This window comes from Danio aesculapii, chromosome 25 (assembly GCF_903798145.1).
Source record: "Danio aesculapii chromosome 25, fDanAes4.1, whole genome shotgun sequence".
Lineage (NCBI taxonomy): Eukaryota > Metazoa > Chordata > Actinopteri > Cypriniformes > Danionidae > Danio > Danio aesculapii.
The window spans coordinates 29608466-29630342 of NC_079459.1; the positions used below are offsets into that span (position 1 = coordinate 29608466).

The window sequence follows — 21877 nt, forward strand, 5'->3', positions numbered from 1 at the left end:
GTGACCTCATGGACAGAAGTTTAAAATATGGACCAATCGCTCACTTTTTAAAACGTCTAATAAACTTGTTTATTACGCCCCTTTTCACTGTGCCGTACAACAGAATTTTGCATGCACAAACTCTAATGTGACCTCGGCATTAGATTGTACTTTATAACTACTAATGAACAGTTTGTATATCACAGGGTGTCCGTGGGGTCTTAAATGTCTTAAATTTCAAAACAAAATTTTAGGCCGTAAAGTCCTAAATTCAATGTCAAATATTGTCTTGTTTGTCTTAAATCATTGTAAACAGGTCTTAATTTTCATTCGTTTATGTAAAGCTACCCAAGCAGTCCAACACAACACATAATCACCAATTATACAAAGCTTACATAAATAATACTTACAAATCTCTATTTATAACTAATATTATAACAGTCTGTTGTGAATGCGTTTAGTTTAGGGCTGGGCAATATGGCAAACATGCAATCTCGATAATTAATTTCCATATTGAAAGATATATATATTTTGATATAAGATCCAATAATGTTTCTAGATTTAAGAGTACCCTAACAATGACTGAAGCCACAAAAATTAGAGGATCCACTAAATGGCATTATATTTTCAGCTGATAAATTTTCGATTTACATCACTAATATCAACACGCTTTTAGATTTCCATTGTTGAAATTTCATTTTGCTGGTTTTAAAAGGTCTTATATTTGACTTGGTGAAACCTGCAGAAACTCTGATATTAATATGCAGGTAATAAGCCAGTAGTTTGTAGCATGAATTGTGATTTAAACTAAAGTGTTACCAATAATTTAATATATTGTGATGATGAACATGCATGATATTGATATTGTGGGCACTTCAAAATAAGGTGAATAATTGTTTATTTTTTTAACTTTTAGAGTAGTTTTGATTAGAATTTTCACATTTTATTTGCATTGGTTTTCATAACATCATCAAATATAGTTTAAAAATGAACATTTTCACATGTTAATACTGCCGTCTTAAAATGTATTAATTATTTAATGACTATTTATAGGCCTGTTTGTTAATACTGTGCAATAAAGCTCCAATAATATTACTTAATTTACCTAAACTAATGATGAAATCTACAAAAGCTTTTTATTAATCTAAACTAATGTTAATTTCTTAGTTAATGCCTAACAATACTTTAAAATAAGTAATCATCTGATTGAAGTCATAATAGTTTTATTAAGCGCAGTTAATAACTAATAAAATTCTGTTGTATTTGAGTAATATTAACATAATCACTGTCAGGGTCGGATTTAACCCCAGGAAATCTAAGGGCCCCCAAATAAATACCCTATTAAAAATTATACCTATAATTAAAAATAACATAATTTTCTATCATATTTTGTATGATGAGTGTCTAAAAAATAAAAGTTTAATGTTTATCGCATCTGTGCAAATGTATCCCCCATACTCAATGATGAAGCCAGCAGTCTTCGAAAACGAAATAGTTTATATATAATTTTTAGTTGTGAATTCATTTTAGTTAAAACAAATCATTTATAAAGATGCTTTACATGTTGTTATTATTATTTTGCATTGACAAAATGTAGAAAAGGAGTGATTGAGTGACAAAAAAAAACAGCAAATCAAATATAAAATAAATTGAATTCAATAAATCAATTACTTAAAATTAAGTTAAAGTACAAAAGCTGCATTTTAGAACTTTGCTTAAATTGCTCAGGGCCCCCAAATCACTAAATCTGCCCCTGGTAACTATAATAAATCTGCCCTTTTCTAACTTTTGATTCTAAGTCATTAACTGATATTTGCCATTAAGATTTTACTCTAAAGTGTTACTTATTGTACTTTATATTCCTTTTGCAATTGAATTTCATTGAAACATTTTACTCTGAACACGAATATACAATAAAGCAATACACTAAGGTTTTTTTTCTTATTTTACCTGTTGAAGTAACCTTTTTTTGCAACTTGCACTGTAAAAAATATCTGTTTATTTACAGTTTCCTTATTCTGTGATTCACAAGTGTTTTCTGTTTATTTACAGTTGTGAATTGCCCTATGGTTATCTGCTCTGTTGACTTTTGATGTCGAAAATTCAACTACAGTTTAACAAAGTGACTTTTATTGACATTTTAATTATGGCAATTAATGTATAAGAAATAATATACAGAGAAATAAGTCTGTAAAATAACAAAAAATATTTATTTTTTGACAGATATTGCTATTTCGATTTGATTTACTCTCATTGCTTTGATGAATGAACTGAAATTGTATTTAGCTGTTGCTTGCTTCTAGATTGAGTGTCATGGCAATACTTTCAGTTGACTTTTTAGGTGCTGGTTGTTGTATTTCCTTGTGCTGTGGAAACAATTCTTACAAATTAGCAGTTTTTGTTCGGTGTCTGTTACTTTCAAACCAAAAATGTTCCAATATTGACGATGTCCCGTTTTTCTTTCATATTAATTCGTCTATTAATGCTTATGAAGCGGCTGGCGCCATCATCCCACCCGTAAGCGATTTCCTGTTTGTTCGTTTTTTTTATTGTGGGCGTTCTGCATAGTTCAGTTGTGCAGTTCTGATTGGGCAGAACGAAAGTGTGCTCACTCAATTGGCTAGTAAGACTTTCACACACAGACGGCAGTCATGCATTTGCTCTGGGTATGGGAAATTAAATAACACGTATATGTTTCATATCGCAGCCTCTTGCGATTAGCTAATCGCAACGTTTCATATCGCGATTGTGATTCAATTTCGATTAATCGCACAACCCTAGCTGGCAGTTTATCACAAGGTTTTGTGCCTTAATATACAACAGCAACACAGATAATATATCACTTTAATCTTTTAAAAACATTCATGAAAGTAACTTTTTATAACTTTTCAAGGTTAAAAGTTGTTGGAAGAAAGGTCAAGGTTTAAAAAAAGCATAAATAAATGAGAAAAAATAAAAACATGAATCATAAAATACGTAAAACTGCTATTTTATGTATTTAACAATGTTTAAGAGTGCAGCTCAATATCGTGATGATACTGTATACGCAACAAGAACATTTGATACCATCATAAGCCCACACCTGAGACAACAGGAATCATGCCTTGATTCTTAAAGTAGTGCATTTTTTCTGTATTAGACACCAACTCTTGTTCCCCCTCGTGGTGGCGTGGCATTAAGTCACCCTCAGAGCATCTGGCAAAAATAAAGGTTAAACACATAAAAACACAATCCAATAAGTCTCTGTTTGATTTCTCTAGACAGGCTGAAAGTTTCCCGGGACTCTCTCTTCTGGCGAACTGGATCAATGATGGAATTGCAAACATTACAGGAGGCCCTGAAAGTGGAAATACAAGTCCATCAGGTAGGAGATCTCACAAACGGGGCTGCTAATCAGTCAAATCATGTGGGGGGAGAACATTTCTGAAGCGCCGCTGTACTCTCAGTTAGCGCATTACACTTTTATTGACTGTTTGTTTCGGAGCAGGTGCTTTTTTGGATGGTTAAATGATTGGGGAGAGTCTTAGCAGTCTCCAGGTCCTCTTGGTGACAAATGAAGATCCGTTTCTCTTCTTGTCCCTCGCTGTTAGAGGCGGCGTGTCCCAGCAGGCAGAAAATTAGTGGAGCTGTCTGAGTGGGGCAAGAGAAAGAAAAAGACAAGGAGGGGAGGGACGTCGAGAAAGAAAACGCTGGAGAATCAGGGTCATACTGGGCTGATAAAGCTTCAGCCATTACTGCTGTTGTGACCAATCGTCTCAAGCAGGTGTTCTTTTACATACTGGAGGCTGTTTTTTTGGGGTCTGGTTTTGTCTTCATATCGCTTGGAATATTTGACAGGCAGGTGGAAGTAGGATTTTTTTTTTTTTTGGGCCTCATCTGGGGCAGCTGAACTGCTTTGTTTTGTGGTCTCGCATGACTCACTGTTGCCTACTGGTGGACTGCAAAAACTTTGAAGAAACAGAAAATAACAGTTTTTTTTATATACAGTGTATATTAAATTGAGGCAAGATGTGTCATGATTTGACATATGACTGTATGTTTTAGACTGGTTTAGAGCTGCTTGTGCTCTGATCAATAAAAGTAACATTATGAGAATTATTTTATATTGTATTGTACTTTATTTTTGGTTTAGTAAAATTAGTATAGCACGGTGGCTCAGTGGTTAGCATTCTCACCTCACAGTAAGAATGTCGCTGGTTCGAGTCCTGGCTGAGGCAGTTGGCATTTCTGTGTATGTTCTCCCCATGTTGGTGTGGGTTTCCTCTGGGTGCTCCGGTTTCCCCCAAAAGTCCAAAGACATGCTCTATAGGTGAACTGGATAAACTAAATTGGCCATAGTGTATGAGTGTGTGTGTTTGACAGTGTATGTAACCCAGTACATCCACTGCATAAAATGTATGCCGGAGCAGTTGGCAATTCATTCCACAGTGGCGACCCATGATAAATAAGGGACTAAGCCGAAGGAAATTTAATTAATGAAAATTAGTATAGCATATATAGTGAAACTATTTAGTGTGTGTTTACATGTGTGCAAGTATAGTAGTCAACATTTTAATTGGATCAAAAAGGTTTTTCAAAATTGTAGAATGGGTAATTAAGACAAGAATGGCTGTTGTTGAATAGTTTTTGGACAACTTTTATGAAGGTTTTTTTTTTAATGTACTAACATTCATTCATTCATTTCCCTTCGGCTTAATCCCTTATTTATCAGGGGTCGTCACAGTGGAATGAACCGCCAATTATTCCGGCATATGTTTTATGCAGTGGATACCTTTCCAGCCACAACCCTGGGAAATAATATACTAATATATTATATAGACAAATATTGTGATAATTTAAATCATAGGTCTCATACTCAAGTCCAGTTTTGCTCCAACCCTAATCAAACCCGGTTAATGCAACTAATGAATGTGTTCAAGACTCTTTTGATTAGTTGGATCAGCTGTGTTAGATTAGGGTTGGAGCAAAACTGTGCAGAGCTGCAGCCCTCCAGGAATTGAGTTTGAGACCTATGTTTTAATTAACAGATTTCATATTGCGTAGCATCACTTCAACTTCTGAAAGTGAACAGTCAGGTTTTATTGTTGCATATAAAACAAATCCTAAATTTTATCAATGTGAACAAACTAATGAATACAATCACAACTACTTGTCCACTTGTAAAGTTTTATCAACTTTGAAACATCTGGACAATCTGGAAAACAAGCATTTATTGTTTGTTGCAAACCTCTGTATCGTATGTATATCATTTTCAAATTTACGATTATTTCAATGATTCAATAATTACAATAATTGATTATGAAATACTAAGTACTATGTATATTATAATCAAAAGTGTTTTGTTTTTTGTTTGTTTTAATTGTTTTTAATTTAATTGTAATTGTACTTCGTTTATTTCGGTTTCACTTTTGTCCAGGTGGTTGAAAAATGTGAATTGTAATATTTATTACTAGATGTTTTCTATCATGATGATGAAATTTTCAGCTTTCATTTTAAGATCACTCAAAAATAATATTATTGCTGCTTGTTCAAACTACTTATTTAAATTGAGCTGAATGAGCAAAATTCTTGAGTTTAATTTGGGGCAACTTAATTGTTTTATGTTCTATTCACTTAAATTTGTAAAAAGGAAGAAGTTAACTTAATTGATTTGAGTTTGGACAACATAAAGGAATTGTGTGGAACCCAACATTTTTGCACTGAGGTTTAGATATTTGGTTGCTTTAGTGTATTTTTTTCTATTTTAATACTATTTTCATGGCAACTAGCTGGATAAAAATTGTTTTGGATACGTTTTTTTAACATCAATACAATCTGTGCATTATTGATAATGCTAAAGAAATTGATAATTAAAAAGGTGCTAATTTAAGTTGACTGCAGATGTCTTGAAATGTAATTTGGAAAAACTCATTTAAAAAAAAAATTTCTTTGCCTCGAGGACAACTATGTGTATGAAGTGGCCCAGCTTACCCCTAATTGTTTTTCACTTTTATAACCCACTCGTTGAAATACTTATTAGGGGAAAACCCCAGAGTAATACTGTGGGTTATTACAAGACTTATGACTTAAATTTAAGAAATTATATGGTAACCAAAGTCAATAAAGTTACCATATATGGTTCCTCACCCAATAAAAGGCTAAAATGGCTGCCAATAACAGATTGACAGTCATCCAAATTAGATTAAAGGGTTTAGTTCACCCAAAAATGGGAATAACCTCATCATTTACTCTCCCTCATGCGGGTTTTAAACCTTTATGAGTTTCTTTCATCTGTTGAACACAAAAGAAGAAATTTTGAGATAAGGAAGAATTACTATGGTAGGAAGAAATACTATGGAAGTCAACGGGAGCCAGCAACCATCATTTTTCAAAATATCTTCTTTCATGTTCAACAGGAGAAAGAAACTCAAACAGGTTTTTAACAAGTGAAGGATCAATAAATGATGACCATTTTCAGGTGAACTATGCCTTTAAAGCATATTTATATATGTGAAATACTTTTCTTATATATTACACTTGCTCATTACAAATGAAGGCAACGCTTAATTTTAAGGGATGTAAAATAAGAAATATAGCTACTAATATACAGTTAAAATATTACTAAATGGCCAGTAATAACAGAGTAGGAACAGAAGGTAACACTAAGTCACAATTCACTCTAATAACAAACAACTAAGACTATTAGCTCAAATTGCTAATTAGCGGTTTATTGATAGGTAGTACTTGGGTTTAGGTTTTGGGTAGGATTTGGAATGTAAAATAAGATCATAGACTATAGCTACTAATATACAGTTATAATCTTAATAATAGGCAGGTAATAAGAAGGGAACACTTTTTTAAAGCCACAATTCATGCTATTGGCAAACCATTAAGTAAGACTATTAGCTTAATAAACTGCTAATTAACGGTTTATTGATAGTTAGTAGTGGGTTTTGGGTAAGATTAGGGATGTAAAATATGATTATACTTTATAGTTAATTATACACAGTTAAAATCTTAATAATAGGCCGGTAATAAGAAGGTAACTAAGTCACAATTCACACTATTAACAAACCATTAGCTAAGACTATTAGCTCAATAAACCGCTAATTAGCGGTTTATGATAGTTAGTAGTGGGTTTTGGGTATGATTAAGGTGTAAAATAAGACTAAAGCTACCAATATACAGTTAAAATCTTACTAAAAGGCAGGTAATAACATAGTAGGAACAGAAGGCAACACTAAGTCACAATTTATGCTAATAACAAACAACTAAGACTATTAGCTCAAACTGCTAATTAGCGGTTTATTGATAATATCAATATATATCTATATAGTAAGGTAGTAGTTTGGTTTAGGTATTGGGGTAGGATTGTGGATGTAAAATAATATACTCTAGCTATTAGTATATGGTTAAAATCGTAATAATATAACACATCACAATTCAAGCTATTAACAAACCATTAGCTAAGACTATTAGTTAAATAAACTGTTAATTGGCGGTTTATTGACAGTTAGTGGGTTTTGGGTAGGATTAGGGGTGTAAAATAAGCTCATACATTATAGCTACTAATACACAGTTATTATCTTAATATTAGGCAGGTAATAACGGAGCAACGTTAGTTTGTAGCGTGACTAAAGTGTTACCCAAATGATAAATATTTGCAAACGAGCACGTTTCCTCAAACCGTTGTTAACTGGAAGACGGTTTCCCTCACAGAGAAAGCTGTTGGCAGGTTTCCCGCTCTGCTTTTGTCTGGACATGAAGCAGGTGCAGCGGCCTGTAGTTCTTTCTGTGGCCTATAGATGGCGCACTTCATCTGTAACTCAATCATAAACTGTTGGTATAAGTTTTGACTGGAAATCCTTTTCTTCTCTTTTGTTGCCATAGAAACTTGTCGCCCAAATGAAGCAGGATCCACAGGTAAATATCATTTATGACGCTGCTTTTCAGACTTGATCTAATGGTTTTGTTTGAGGACTTAAACTTTTTGCATATACTTGGACTGCTCTGTATTTTATTAAATAAAGGATTAGCAGTTCTGAAGTTATTAGTTCATAAATATGTCATTGTAATGCTTATCTTTGCTGTTTGTCACAGAATGCAGATCTGAAGAAACAGCTTCACGAGTTGCAGGCGAAAATAACGGCTCTGAGTGAGAAACAGGTAAGAGCTTTCTCAGTATTTGACGTCATTGGATGCTGATGGTGCTGAAATGAAGGAGCTTTTTTTCTCGGAAAGCATGATTCAAAGGCTTGAATGGCTATGAATGAGTCAGTTTGATTGATTTTTGTGAGATTGGGTTTTGAAACATGGACACGGGTTGACGTTATTAGAGTTTATAAGATTATAAAGGATATGTTTTAAATGTATAATTTATTCTATCTGTATTTTATTTTGATGTTGCCACTTTATAGAATGACAGACATTGTTGTTTTGTAGCTGAATGATTATTTCTGAGGGGAGTTGCTGTGATGTGTTGAAGACAATGTTATTTTCATCAAGTTTATTTTAGAAATTTAATTAATTAGAATATTTATATAAAACTTTTTAATTTGATCAATGTTTTTAATTATAATTTTTTTTATTTCAATATTATTCATCAATTTTTTTCCTTTAACTTAGTCCCTTGTATATCAGAGGTTGCCACAGCGGAATGAACCGCCAACTATTCCAGTATATGTTTTATGCAGCGGATGCCCTTCCAGATGCAACCCAGTACTGGGAAATGCGTATACACACTCATACATACATACATGCATGCATACATACACATACACACACACACACGCTACAGACAATTTTAGTTTGTTTCATTCACTTATAGCGCATGTCTTTGGGCTGTGGGGGAAACCGGAGCACCTGGAGGAAACCCACGCGAACACATGGAGAACATGCAAACCAGTGACATTTCTTGCTGTGAGGCGACAGTGCTAACCACTGAGCCACCATGCTGCCTATTCCAATATCAGTTTGTTTTTATTATTATTATTTAAATTATTATTATGTTATTTTCTGTTTTTTTTTTATTTTGTTTTTTTTTACTAACTTTTTGTTAATTTCTGTATTTAAATTGACATTTTCTTTAAATTTATTTTAGTGCTTTTAGATGCTTTATTATAATTTTTTATAATTATAATTTTACTCTAATAAAAAACACATAAAATGATTACAATTAGTTTTATTTTATTATATTATTATTATTCAATTAAAATAATGTGAAATTTTATTATTATAGCAGTAGTATTATAATCTAATTATTATTGTCATTATTATTATTATTATTATTTATTTCATTTTTAGTAATTGTAAGTTGCTTCTGTTGTTTCTCTAATACTCTGTAGTTCACTATATTTGAGTTCATTTGCGTATTCAGATTTTAGTTTTCTTTAAATGTTGTTTTATTTCTAGTGTTTTTAGGTGCTTTATTATAATTATTTTATATTACTATATAATCTGTAGTAATTGTTTGTGCTCCTTATTTAGTTTTGGCTTGTCACAATATCTATTTTTTTGTTGTATGAAATATTGCACCAAAATATTTCAGATTAAGAATATTTTTATATGCCACTCATTATGTAATGCCAGAATGACAATATAATGGCATCTTAAATCAAGTACACTCTTCCAAAGATCACATAATACTTTATAGTCATTTTAACAATTTAATAATGAAGCATTGGAATCAGAATGTGAAAACACATATCCTAAACTTATAATAATAATAAAGGTTAACAAAAAATTTGTAACAGAGGCTGCGATTTCTGCTGTATTTTCAGTTGTCAGACACCCACATGAAAATATACTGAATTAATTTCAAGTAAATACTAGAGTGTTTTTAACCATACTGACCCTGACACCTCCAATAGGGATAGAGATGTTGCACAATTAGCTAAATTGTTACTAGAATTGGTTTTTATGTATTGAGGTCATGTCCATGTGTTGTACGATAAGTCGAAATATTGATTATTGTGACGGGCCTTATTGTGTTTAGTATTTTAATTGAAAGGTTAAAGTTCAGATTTAGTATTTTACTCCTGTTTGCACATACAGTTAGTTGCAAAGTCAGCATTTCTGCTCCATGTACCATGTAATACTTATATTTATTTCAATCTTCAATAAAATATGAAAGATATTTTAATGTTTTACAATAATAACCATCAGAAGCAGATTTAACTTTTCAAGCAGCACGTCAATTTATGTGTGTCCACGTCAATTCATGTTTACTGGAGCGATTTTTGATTTGTTTGCTTCCAAGATGTCTTATTGATTTCCTGAAGTGATGAAACAAATGGAGAAATAACTGAAGACTGATATATTTAATTGTTTTGTGGCCAGTCTATGTCTGCTCAGAACAACAGCAGAAGCGCTGAAGTGTGTCTGTCTATGTGCTTGTGTCTGTGTGTGTTTGCGCACGCGTTTCTTCTGTGTGTTGGGACTTGTCTTCTGTCCTGCTGGGATGTGAAAACACACTATATTGGCAAAGTTTTGGGATTCAGTCACTTTCTCCAAAAGTCAGGGTTTTTTTTTGTGCAGATGTCTTGGGGAAATGTTTCAAATGTAAAAAACATTCTATCCATCAACCAGTGATCGAAATTTGTCATCGATAAGGCTCACATTGTGTGCACAAAACATAGAAACTCACAGCACAACAACCAAAACAACACTACAACACACCTTTAAAATAATAAATATCAGGCTGAACGCAAGATCCTGACAGTACGGTTTGTCCCAATTTAAAGTATTAATCGCAGTGGGCATAAAATAATTTATTAAAAATGACTTTTACTGCTTAACTACTCATTTAAAAGGGGTTGAAACCCAAACCAAACCTAACCCAATTCTTACATTTTTGGGAGGCAACTTAATTTATGTTCAATCCACTTAAATTTGTAAAAACGATTGTTAACTTAATCGATCTGTGTTGTAACAACATGAAGTAATTGTGTGGAACCTAGCATCTAGCATTTTTTTTAACAGTGAACACTTTTTATAAATTAAAGTGAATTGAACATAAAACAATTAAGTTGTTAACCCCAAAACCTCAAAAATTGTCTTGTTTCAACTCAATTTAAATAATCTTTTTTTTTTCTTGCCAATGGAGCTCTAAATCTACAATTTGATGGGGACGAATGAATTGAGGAGGTTCAGAAATTATACAAATTGTCTTTCTCTTTACAGAAGAGTTGTATAAATCTAAAAATTGAGTCTGTGGAAATCCAGTAATCTGAGGGTGCTTTCACACCTAGACTTTTATTTTGGAAGTTGGTGCGTTTCCCCGCTTAGAGCAGTTCTTTTGGCATATGTGAATCCAGCAATTGTGCTCGGATCTGCGCAAAAAGTCCGAGATCGCCTGAAAGAGGTGGTCTTGGCTTGATTGAAACAAACTCTGGAGCGGATTGATTGTAGTGAGAAAGCAATACGATCCAACAAACTAATGAACCAGGCTATACCACAGTGTATTATGGATATGTAGTAGGCATATATGGCTATATGAAGAGAGAATTATGAGCAGGGCGGGATGTCATTCCTACCTGTAAGCGTTTCATGTCAAATATAAAAGTGAAAGCATGCTAACTATTAACGAGAGCTGTTTATCCATTAGGAAAATTGACCGAACTGCAGTCTTGGTTTATCTGTTATTTCTCTCTATAATGTAAAGCTTATAATGCATAATTCTAGCCAACGACTATGTATGAGAAAGTCTTCTGATTTCTATTATATTTTGTGACGATGTCTATGGGAGTCACTATTCAAAATTAAAGCACAGCTTTTCGCTTATAATGTCTTATTGCTCATCGTCATAAATTAAAATAAGGACGCATGACAGCTGAGGGGAACTCTGAAAAATAAACCCTGAAAAATAAACCCACCAATGTGACTAGAGTTTACTCGCAAGTGACCTGTTTTAGCCATTTTGGTCCATTTGGAAACTTTGCAGTGTGAAAAGCGAACCACACCGAGAACAAAGAGTAACATTGTAACAAATTTAATCCCCATTTTGGAACGAAACAATCGATCGACAGGTGTGAAAGTACCCTTAGATTCCTGCTTTATTATTCTTAAAATCTCTTTTTTTATATATATATATTCGCCTCTTATACTCTGCAGCTTTTTATTTTTTGGTATATCTGCCCAAATTTCCCATATCAAAATTTAAATGTTAACTCTACAGGGGTGTCCAAACTCGGTCCTGGAGGGTCGATGTCCTGCTGAGTTTAGCTTCAACTTGTTTCAATACACCTGCTAGGAAGTTTCTAGTATATGTAGTAAGAACTTAGGTAGCTGATTCAGGTGTCTTTGATAAGAGTTGGAGCTAGACTCTCCAGGACACCGGGCCTCCAGGACTTAATTTGGACGCCCCCCTGCCCTAGAAAATTTTACAAAGTGGTGTTACTGTATAGAAAACAATAAAATTTGGTAACACTTTAGAATAATGGTCCATTAGTTAATATATTTACTAATAATAACAAAGTATGAATAATCTTGTAAAGCATTTATTAGTCCTGTTTCAACTTTAACTAAAACATTAAAATCCATAGTTGTGCTTGTTAACGTTAGTTAATATGCTGTGCATTAACATGAGCTAACATTATGTAACTTGAATAACATTAACGTTAACAAAGATTAATACTGTAATAAATGGATAACTAATTATTTGTTCATGTTGGTAAATGCATTAAGTACATTAACAAACAGACCTTAATAACATTATATACAGTATATTTGAAATATTACAGTACACACACATAAAAGATGGTCATTTTGGGGGGAATTTTCAACTAAGCTTCTTAATTTTTAGGTCTGTAATGCCCAGTCTCAATATAAACTATATTAAAGATTACAACTGATTCCACAATTGAAAGACTAAACTGTTATTAAAAAAGTCTTACATTGAAATATTTCAGCCTTCTCATGAGACATAATTCACTTTCTCTCTCTTTGTCTTCCTCTGCAAATTCTCCAGTTAGTTTAATCAAAGAATTGTCCCGGTTTACTGACTTGCAGATCATTGGCTTAGCTTTGAGCTTTTTCCTTAGAAAGAGAGAGAGAGAGAGAGAGAGAGAATAGATCAGTATAAGTACACATGATTTGCCTTTTTCTTTTTTACTTGAATGTGGACGGCAAATATTGTATGTGTGTAGAGCCTCAGTCAATCCAGATGAGGATTAGAGCGTGAGATGATGACAGTCCAGTGAATTCTGATTCAATTCTCTCTCATAGCCTTGTCCATATTTCAAAGCTTTTATAAATGTGTATATATATTGCACTATTTGATGATGTAATGACTATATATATAATTAACGGTCTCCACCTGAACAGTGAAAATACATTTAAAGAGAAAAAACACTGATAAAATGATGACATCTGGATATTATAGAGGAGGTAGAGGATTACCAAAATGAATAAGTAAATAAATACACACAGTACACCTAAATCCAAAGACAAACATTGGGAATTGCTGAAAAAATATATACTTTTTATTCATTCAGATATAATCAAATTCATAATATAAATTGATATGTGATATTTGATATTTTTATTTTGTTCAGTTTATTTATTTTCCTCTTTTGTGCATATTTTACATACTTTCTTTTTGCATTTTATTGAAGAGACCTAAACGTTATTATAGATGGGGATTATAACAGGACACACACTTTTGCATTTTAGTTTTAAAGATAATGTGCCTGCGATGTCAAGTTTGCTGTGTTATAAATTAAATATAGCATATATGTGTACATTTGGAACGGATCCACATTTTAAGCACTGCAGGTATAAAATTAAGATGTTATGTTATTGGTTGCTGCTATGCTCAAAATTAATGCTCACTAATAAATTAATTAATAAAAAAACAGTAATCATAATGGCATAATGTTTTTTTGTTTTGCCCTGGAAGCACTTAATTTCACCTCTAATATTTAGGATATTGTTCTAGTTTATTTTATAGAAAACTACTACAAATTACATAAATTAAAATTAAGATACAATTTATAACAAACGAAATTAGTTTCGAAAAGAGGATTTTTAAAATAATATAGCCAGGGCTAAGTGTTCAAAAACAGATCTGACTCCTTTTCTTCCAGCATATGCCGTCCCATTAACACACCCTTATTTAATTACAATGAACAAATTGCACAAAATAAACTGTGATATTTAAAAGTAAAGTAATAGGCTATTTAAAAGTAAACTTTAAAAAATCTAATTTACGAGAGCAATATGATATGCTTTGAGGCACAGTCTATCACGCTGCTTTAATTTATTATTTAAGGTATGTTATGAATTTTGTACAGAGGGTTTAATATTTAATTGGTCATTAAATCAAATTGAAAATCTAGCTATTTTGTTTATTGATCGGTTGTAACGTCTTTTGCCTTAAAAAAAAAAAAATACAAAAATTAACAGCAGCAGACCATCCACTACTCCAGATTATTTCGTTCACTCAGTATAAATGTTTGATACTCGAATAAAAAGTACTAAGCAGATGTTCAGCCTATTTTATGCTGTTCGAGCTCAATAGTGTTTTTTTTATTTGTTAATGAACTGCTACACATCTTTTCATTAAATATTTTGATAATAAATTGATGTTTTAACTTTGTTTCCAAGATTGCAATACAATTTGCTAAATTATCTAAACTAGACCATGCTGTAAAAAAAAGTACAGGCTGATAACTATTTTATTTTGACTGCAGATGATTTAAACTGCTGATTTTGTCTGACCAGAGGAGAACTGCATGTATAAAGCACGATATGACACAGCATGTTTAATCCTTGCACTATTTTAAGTTCATGTAAGTGGAGTCGATTCCACTGACTCCAAAACCAGAATCGGAGTCCGAAAAACCCGGAACTGAACACCCCTACTAAAAACATACAATTGTGTTTCATAGTTGAGAAATGCTATATGTTATCTATATTTTATATTACATGTCATCTGTATTTTCAAATATACAGTAAGTCAGAATTATTAACCCCCCTGATTTATTAGCCCTGCTGTTTATTTTTTTCCCCCAATTTCTGTTTAACAGAGAGCAGATTTTCTCAACATTTCTAAACATAACAGTTTTAATACCTCATTTCTAATAATAACTGATTTATTTTATCTTTACCATGATGACAGTAAATAATAGTTTACTAGATTTTTTCAAGACACTTTTATACAGCTTAAAGTGACATTTAAAGGCTTCACTGGGTTAATTAGGCTAACTAGGCAGGTTGTATAACGATGGTTTGTTCTGTAGACTATCGAAAAAAAAATTAGCTTAAAGGGGCTAATAACTCTGACCTTAAAATAAGTTTTAAAAAATTAAAAGCTGCTTTTATTCTAGCCAAAATAAAACAAATAAGACTTTCTCTAGAAGAAAAAATATTATCAGACATACTGTGAAAATTTCCTTGCTGTTAAACATCATCTGGAAAATATTTAAAAAAGAAAAAATTAAAGGGGGGCTGTATATATTGTTATTTTTGTAAAAATGTCTTGTTCGTAGGTCATTTTATTTTGTAGCAAAATGTGAACTTCAGGTTTTCATTAAAACCCAACCTTCCGCTGTGTCTTTGAAAAGTTGTTGCTTTCTCAGAATCTGTTCAATCCCGAATGCGGCTTGTCCGCCTTGTAAATCTCATAAGAGTTCTGTATAACTCTTTCATGCATCATGCATTTATATGCTTCATGAATTTATATTTATGTAATTTTTGTAGCCTCAATGTGTGAGGCCTGCATCTGTCACAGCGGTCTGTTGCGTATGTAAACTTTCCGCTTGTGAGTCTTAAAGCTGTTAGTGCGTGATTGATCGTGCGCTTAAAGAGAGAAATAGTTTTGTCAAAATTCATTTTAAAGAAGAGACTTTCATTTGATGTTGTGCTTAGTGCAAAGGCTTTGTTGAGGTGTGTGTGTGTGTGTGTGTGTGTGTGTGTGTGTGTGTGTGTGTGTGTGTGTGTGTGTGTGTGTGTGTGTGTGTGTGTGTGTGTGTTTCCACTCTCAGAGGTGCGCTTTGGCTCCAGAGGACTCTGAGGCAGCAGAGTGTGTGAGATGAATTTCAATCACGTTTTTCCTCTGTGTGTGTGTGTGTGTGGCGCTCAGTGGGCCTTTATAAAAGCGTTTCCAGTGTTGTTAAGATGGTCTAGCACCTGAAGGGTCTTTTAAAAGCTGACTGAATAAAAGCCACATCTTAGCTTCACACCCAGAACAAAGAAAACCAGGAAATTTGATGACTAATGATCTATTATTAGAAACCATCGCGGCCAGATATAAACAGAACATTGAAAAGATGGGATGGAGGGGGGTGGTCTTTTCAATTTTATTTCTTGGAAAAAGTGCGTATGTGTGTGTTTGAGAACAGTTTGACATGTTCAGCGCTTTCTCTGCAATCAGCCTTTTCTTCTAACGCACAATCAAAATGCGAATGTGAATGCGGATGTGTAATTTCCTAGCAATTTCTCATTCTTTCTCAGAAAAAAGTGGTGGAGCAGTTGCGGAAGGAGTTGCTGGTGAAACAGGAGCCCGATCTGAAGCCGCAGACATTCGCAGCAACCACAGATGGTAAAACCGTGCTGCTGACGGCCGCTTGTCCTGCTTCACAGCCGCTATCAGGCCCTCCACACAACCAGGGGGCGCCACAGGTACCAGCTTAAAATCTTTGTGACGTCAAATTTTATGATGTTTAATTTGCTAGCATTGTTGCTAAACATGTAAGTTAATCCACCGGAAAAAAATTGTTTGTTTTGGTAATCTTTAATCAAATTATGATCATTTGTTTCCATTTATGGCGTGGCGATCATTTTCTAATGTGATCAGTTTGACAGCATTAGTCACAATACTCTTAAATGTCCCATGAAGTGCTTAGAAATGTGCATTTTTATTTGATGTTTGACATAATTAGAACTGAAACATAAAGAGAGGGTGGGACATAGTTTAGCCCCTCCCCTTTTAAAACTCTGCCAATAATGTTTTGTTTTATCACAGCTCCAAGCTCAAGCACATCATATGAGCATTTTGAAGGGGGCAGGGCATGTCAGATACTAGAGAGCATTTGATTGGTCAAGATTTAAGTACTCTAGTAAATAATCGGGCTCGACTCTAGTAAATAAAACTATTAATCCATTTAGGCGAAAGTGACAAACCACAAGCTTTACATGTTTATATCAGTTTTATCTCCTAAACTTTGTCACTGTTTTGGTGTGCAGTAGCTTATAGATATCTTAAAAACTAACAATTATTTATTTTTGTTTTCATGGGACCTTTAACCATGCCCCTCCTACTGTTAGTTTGCTAGTAGGGAATGATGCGCAAAAAGAAAGCCACGCCCATTAGTCAATATTCAGTTGGAAGTACATCAGCATACTGAAATAAAAGTCAGCAACTTCCGGTTCACGCAGACATTAACACTGCAAAATCTCTCTAGATTAAACATGTAGAACGCAACTGTACTCTGAAGTGATTTGCAGAGGAATATTTACTTAATTTTACTTGTGAATTTGATTGCTCGAAAGGTCTTTTAACAACAAGCAAGATAACTATTAAATAAGGATTAAATCATTGTTTTAAAAATGGCTCTGAATGTAAATCAACAGAAGAGTTCGGAGCACAGCTGTAATGATGAAGATGTAGACAAAATTATATAGTTGGAAATACTTTAGAATTATTTATTTTCTCAGCAAATAAATGAACTAAAATAAATTTCCCAGCAAATAAATGAATAAAAAAAACGACAGCCAGTCAGAAACCATTGAACTATAAAGGGCTGGTTCCATTTTGAAGCTATAGATGATATTGTGGAGAGGCTCTGCTTGATGTTAAGTTTCAAAGATTGTTTAAAGATAATGACTATCTTAAAAACAGTTGGTTATACCATCTGTACCAAATACTGATTAAAAAATGCATGGAATTTATACATGCCTTGCTGGCAAATTCATTTATTCATTCATTTTCTTTTCGGCTTAGTCCCTTTATTAATCTGGGGTCGCCACAGCGGAATGAACCGCCAACTTATCCTGCTTGTTTTACGCAGCGGATGCCCTTCCAGCTGCAACCCATCTCTGGGAAACATCCACACACACTCATTCACACACATACACTCATCCTATCCAATTCACCTGTACCGCATGTCTTTGGACTGCACACAGAAACGCCAACTGATTCAGCCGAGGCTCGAACCAGCAACCTTCTTGCTGTGAGGCGACAGCACTACCTACTGCGCCACTGCGTTGCCCCCTTGCTGGCAAATTAAAGATTAAAATTAAAAGTAATGTATGCAGTGCTAGTTTCGCATCTTTGCATTTCTGTCGATTGAAAATGCTGGGGGTAGTTGTTTGTGGGGTATTTTTTTTACACTATGATCGCTAAATTCACTTTTGCTGCATCCAAAATCGCCTACTACTCAGTAGGTACTGCATTTGAATTTGAATTTACTACTTGACTTTTAGAAAAATACATTCTATATAGTATGAATTTGAGTAGTATGAATGGAACCCGAACATAATACATCTGCCATTTTGCCATGATCATGTGGCCTACCCACGTCAGTTGCGTCACTTTACTCCCATTCACGAATTCTCTTGCGATGCATCATGGGATATCGTAGCGTCCATCGGATGTGCACTTCAGAATCTCGCCAGTAGTAGTTCATCTGGATACATATAGCATATTGTTTTTAGCGTACTATATAGGTTGGAAATATGCGATTTCGGACGCAGCCTTTTTGATTAGATTAAGATACATAAGCTGGATTCAGATACTGAGATGGATTCTGGATACTGGTCAGACACACTAGTAGCACACTAAGGACATCTGTTGGTTACAAAGGGGGTAATGCTTAAAAGGCAAAAACAAACAAAAAAAAACACTTATCATTCATCATTGTCGACGCAAGTATATATATTATTATATTTGTAGTAATCATGCTTGGTGGGGTTGGACTTTAAGTATGCCAAAATGAGCAGAATAGCTAGTTTAATCAAAGGTTAATTGAAAAAGAATTGGCTGACTAATCTGTGGTGGTCTGTTCTAAAGGTACACTCTGTAACTGCAGACATGCACATTTTTGTCTCTGAAATAAGTCTTGGGTTTGTGAACAATAAGGACAGGGTGACCTTAGAAGCCTACTGTTAATGGCCTAATATAGCCAGTAATGTATGAAGGGTCTCTCTGTTCTTTTTTTGTATTTTCTTTTCCTGTGTTGAGGGTAGAAAACCACTTTACTGACTGTGCTTCTGAGGTCATGAGACCATTAGAGACCACTTGACCATTCTCTGTTTCCCTGGATTTATTAGGTATTGGTTTGAGTAAAATGTTGTTTTATCCTTTATTGTGGAGCGTGTCTTCTGAGAAAATTGCACTCACTATTCCACCATTCGTGGTATTGAAACACAACACTTTTTAGAATACATAAAACTGGGAGAAAGGTCATCAGTAGTGTACAGAATAAAACAACAATACAATTTTACCCAAACAATCCAAAGAAACTGAGCATTTTCCAGTGGTCTCTTTGTTTTAATAATTAATAAAAAAGAAATCATAGCTAAATGTATCAATATTATTTTTTAACTGTTAACATTAAAATCCACAAAAAATGGCATTCATAACCATTTTATTTTTGCAACCGTTGGACAATATTTTATTAATAAAACATGTTTATTAATTCATGTTATTTATTTAATTCCTTTATTTAAATAAAATTGGGTTTTATATGTGAGAATGGAGGCGAATCAACAATCCAAGTTTGCTAAATCAGACCCTAATAAGCTAATTGGTCATTGGTTAATGTTATCAAATAAAACTTTCAGGCTAAAGGCTGATTTATACTTCTGCGTCAAGCGCACACGTATGGTCTGGTGTAGCCTTCACATAGTCGCATAGCCTTCGTCATGGCTGAAGCTGATGTGGACTTCTCGAAAATTGTAACTACACGTTACAACATCATGTAGCGAAAGCTCTGTGATTGGTCGTCTTGGTAGTGGTGACGAGCGTGGGTGGTGCTGAGATCCGCGAGCGCGATGGAGCGAGTATCAATTTGCGTGAAGGAGCTCCAGGTGGAAACTTTTGTTTTGTGTTTACCTTATGATTATAGTTTTTGCATGCCTGCTGGTTCCCGCCTCTGAATGAGCGAGTTTGAGCTACTTGTAGCGTTCAGAAAAAAACTATAAAACAGAAACTCGACACAGAAGAGCATAATAACCTACTGCCAGTTCGCGATTCAGAAGTGTTATTGCAGAGCAACACAAACAGCATGCAGAAGTATAAATGCACAACGCCATTGGTCACGCCAGTCACTCCATGCAGAGGTATAAATCAGCATTAAGTGACATTATTTGAAAGTTGTTTCAAGTATTTTTTTTATTTATTTTTTAAACTAAAGATGCATGTTTTTCTCGATTGCATTAATAATTCATAAACAATAACGGCAGACAGAAAATAAATTTAAAAAACAATGTCATTAACTTTAACATAATCTTTTGTCTCGTTCTCATTTATTTTTTCCCTTGATCATTGACTAGAAGACTCTCACCGTGACGCCGGTCATAACTGCAAAGACTCTACCTCTCGTGCTGAAAGCTGCCACCTCCACCATGCCTGCTTCCATGGCAACGCAACGCTCCGCAGTCGCCATGGTCACTGCCATCAACAACCCCACGAGACCCGGCGCCAATTCCGACTCTCAGAGCACACCAATCAACCTTCAGATGGCCAGCAAGCTACCCAATCAGGACATGGATGCCGGCACACGGATCGTGTCCAAGAATGTCATAGTCGTGAGTGTGAAGTTCTGCAAAAGATTCATTAAATGTTTACATATAGCCTAAATTTAACAGTTGTTAACTGAAGTAGAAATGCCAGTCTGTGTATTTTATTTTTTCCATAGCTTGCTGTAGACTAGTAGTAGTCAGACACACTTTGCTTTGATGTGTTTAGAACAGGATGTTTATGTCTCCAGTTAGTATGAAGATTTGAATTGACTTCCTTTCTCACAGTGATGTGCTTGGCAGGGGTGTGTATGGTGGCATATTTTTGTGATATAACCAACCAGAGAGAGGCTAATTTCCTCTTTAAAAAAAAAAAAAAAAAAAGACTGTTATGTTCCTTTCACTTGCATAGTGCCCAATGAATGGCTGGTTTTGTCACAGGTACAGGCCACCACCACCTCTGCCCAGCCTATCAAAGTTCCCCAGTTTGTCCCTCCTCCTAGATTGACGCCTCGACCCACCTTTCAGCCACAGGTGCGTCTCTGTTAGACCTGCCCCCCTCCCCTTATGTATGTGCAGTTCCACACTGACACCACCAGAGGGACACATCATGTCATTCCAGAGGCCTGGTGTCTATCAAGCCTTTGTTCAGGGTGTCCGCAGGGTCTTAAATTAGAAGAACACAGTTTCAGGCCTAAGCCATTTACAAACAGGTCTTAATTTTCCTTTATCGATGTAAAGCTGCCCGGTCAGGCCAACACCAACAATCCATCTGAGAAAAAACTTACCAATATGGATTAATTATCTTCCTTATGATAACTTTTGTTTAAAAGTTCAACATGTATTTATAGCTACCTGGTAAGGACCCTGACCTGGACAGACTGTTGTGGATACATTTAGTTTATTATAGTTTACTAAGTATGTATACAACTAGAGATTGCTTGTTTTTACATTATTTAAAATCTGTGGCTAGGAAATAACTAGATTTGATTTAGCATTAGCATTTTAGCATTAACATTTAGTCCTGTAGGAGTCTGAGATTCCATTCATAATGGTATTGAAAAGTCTTAAATCTGACTTGGTGACACCTGCAGAAACCCTGTTTGTTTACACTGACACTTGAGTCAAGTTATGAGGTTTTTAAGCCTCTTATCATTAAAGAGTTGAGTCTTTAAAATGTGAACTGAAATTAACATAAAGCAGAAAACTTTGAAAGACATAGTTTTTGCACACCTAGAGA

General features: G+C 34.2%; 1 protein-coding gene across 7 annotated transcripts in view; it reads left to right on the plus strand.

Annotated features, from left to right (window-relative positions):
* Positions 1 to 21877, plus strand: part of phf21ab (PHD finger protein 21Ab) — a 42740-nt gene that overhangs the window by 6996 nt on the left and 13867 nt on the right. For 5 of the 7 annotated variants that reach the window (XM_056451721.1, XM_056451714.1, XM_056451720.1 and 2 more), the window contains exons 3-8: positions 3240 to 3343; positions 7849 to 7881; positions 8059 to 8124; positions 16411 to 16578; positions 20452 to 20706; positions 21079 to 21171. In XM_056451721.1, the coding sequence (XP_056307696.1) occupies positions 3287 to 3343; positions 7849 to 7881; positions 8059 to 8124; positions 16411 to 16578; positions 20452 to 20706; positions 21079 to 21171 (672 nt within the window). In that variant the 5' untranslated portion in view covers positions 3240 to 3286. The remainder of the gene's footprint in view (positions 1 to 3239; positions 3344 to 7848; positions 7882 to 8058; positions 8125 to 16410; positions 16579 to 20451; positions 20707 to 21078; positions 21172 to 21877) is intronic. The other 2 variants (XM_056451717.1, XM_056451718.1) reach the window with 2 other exon arrangements.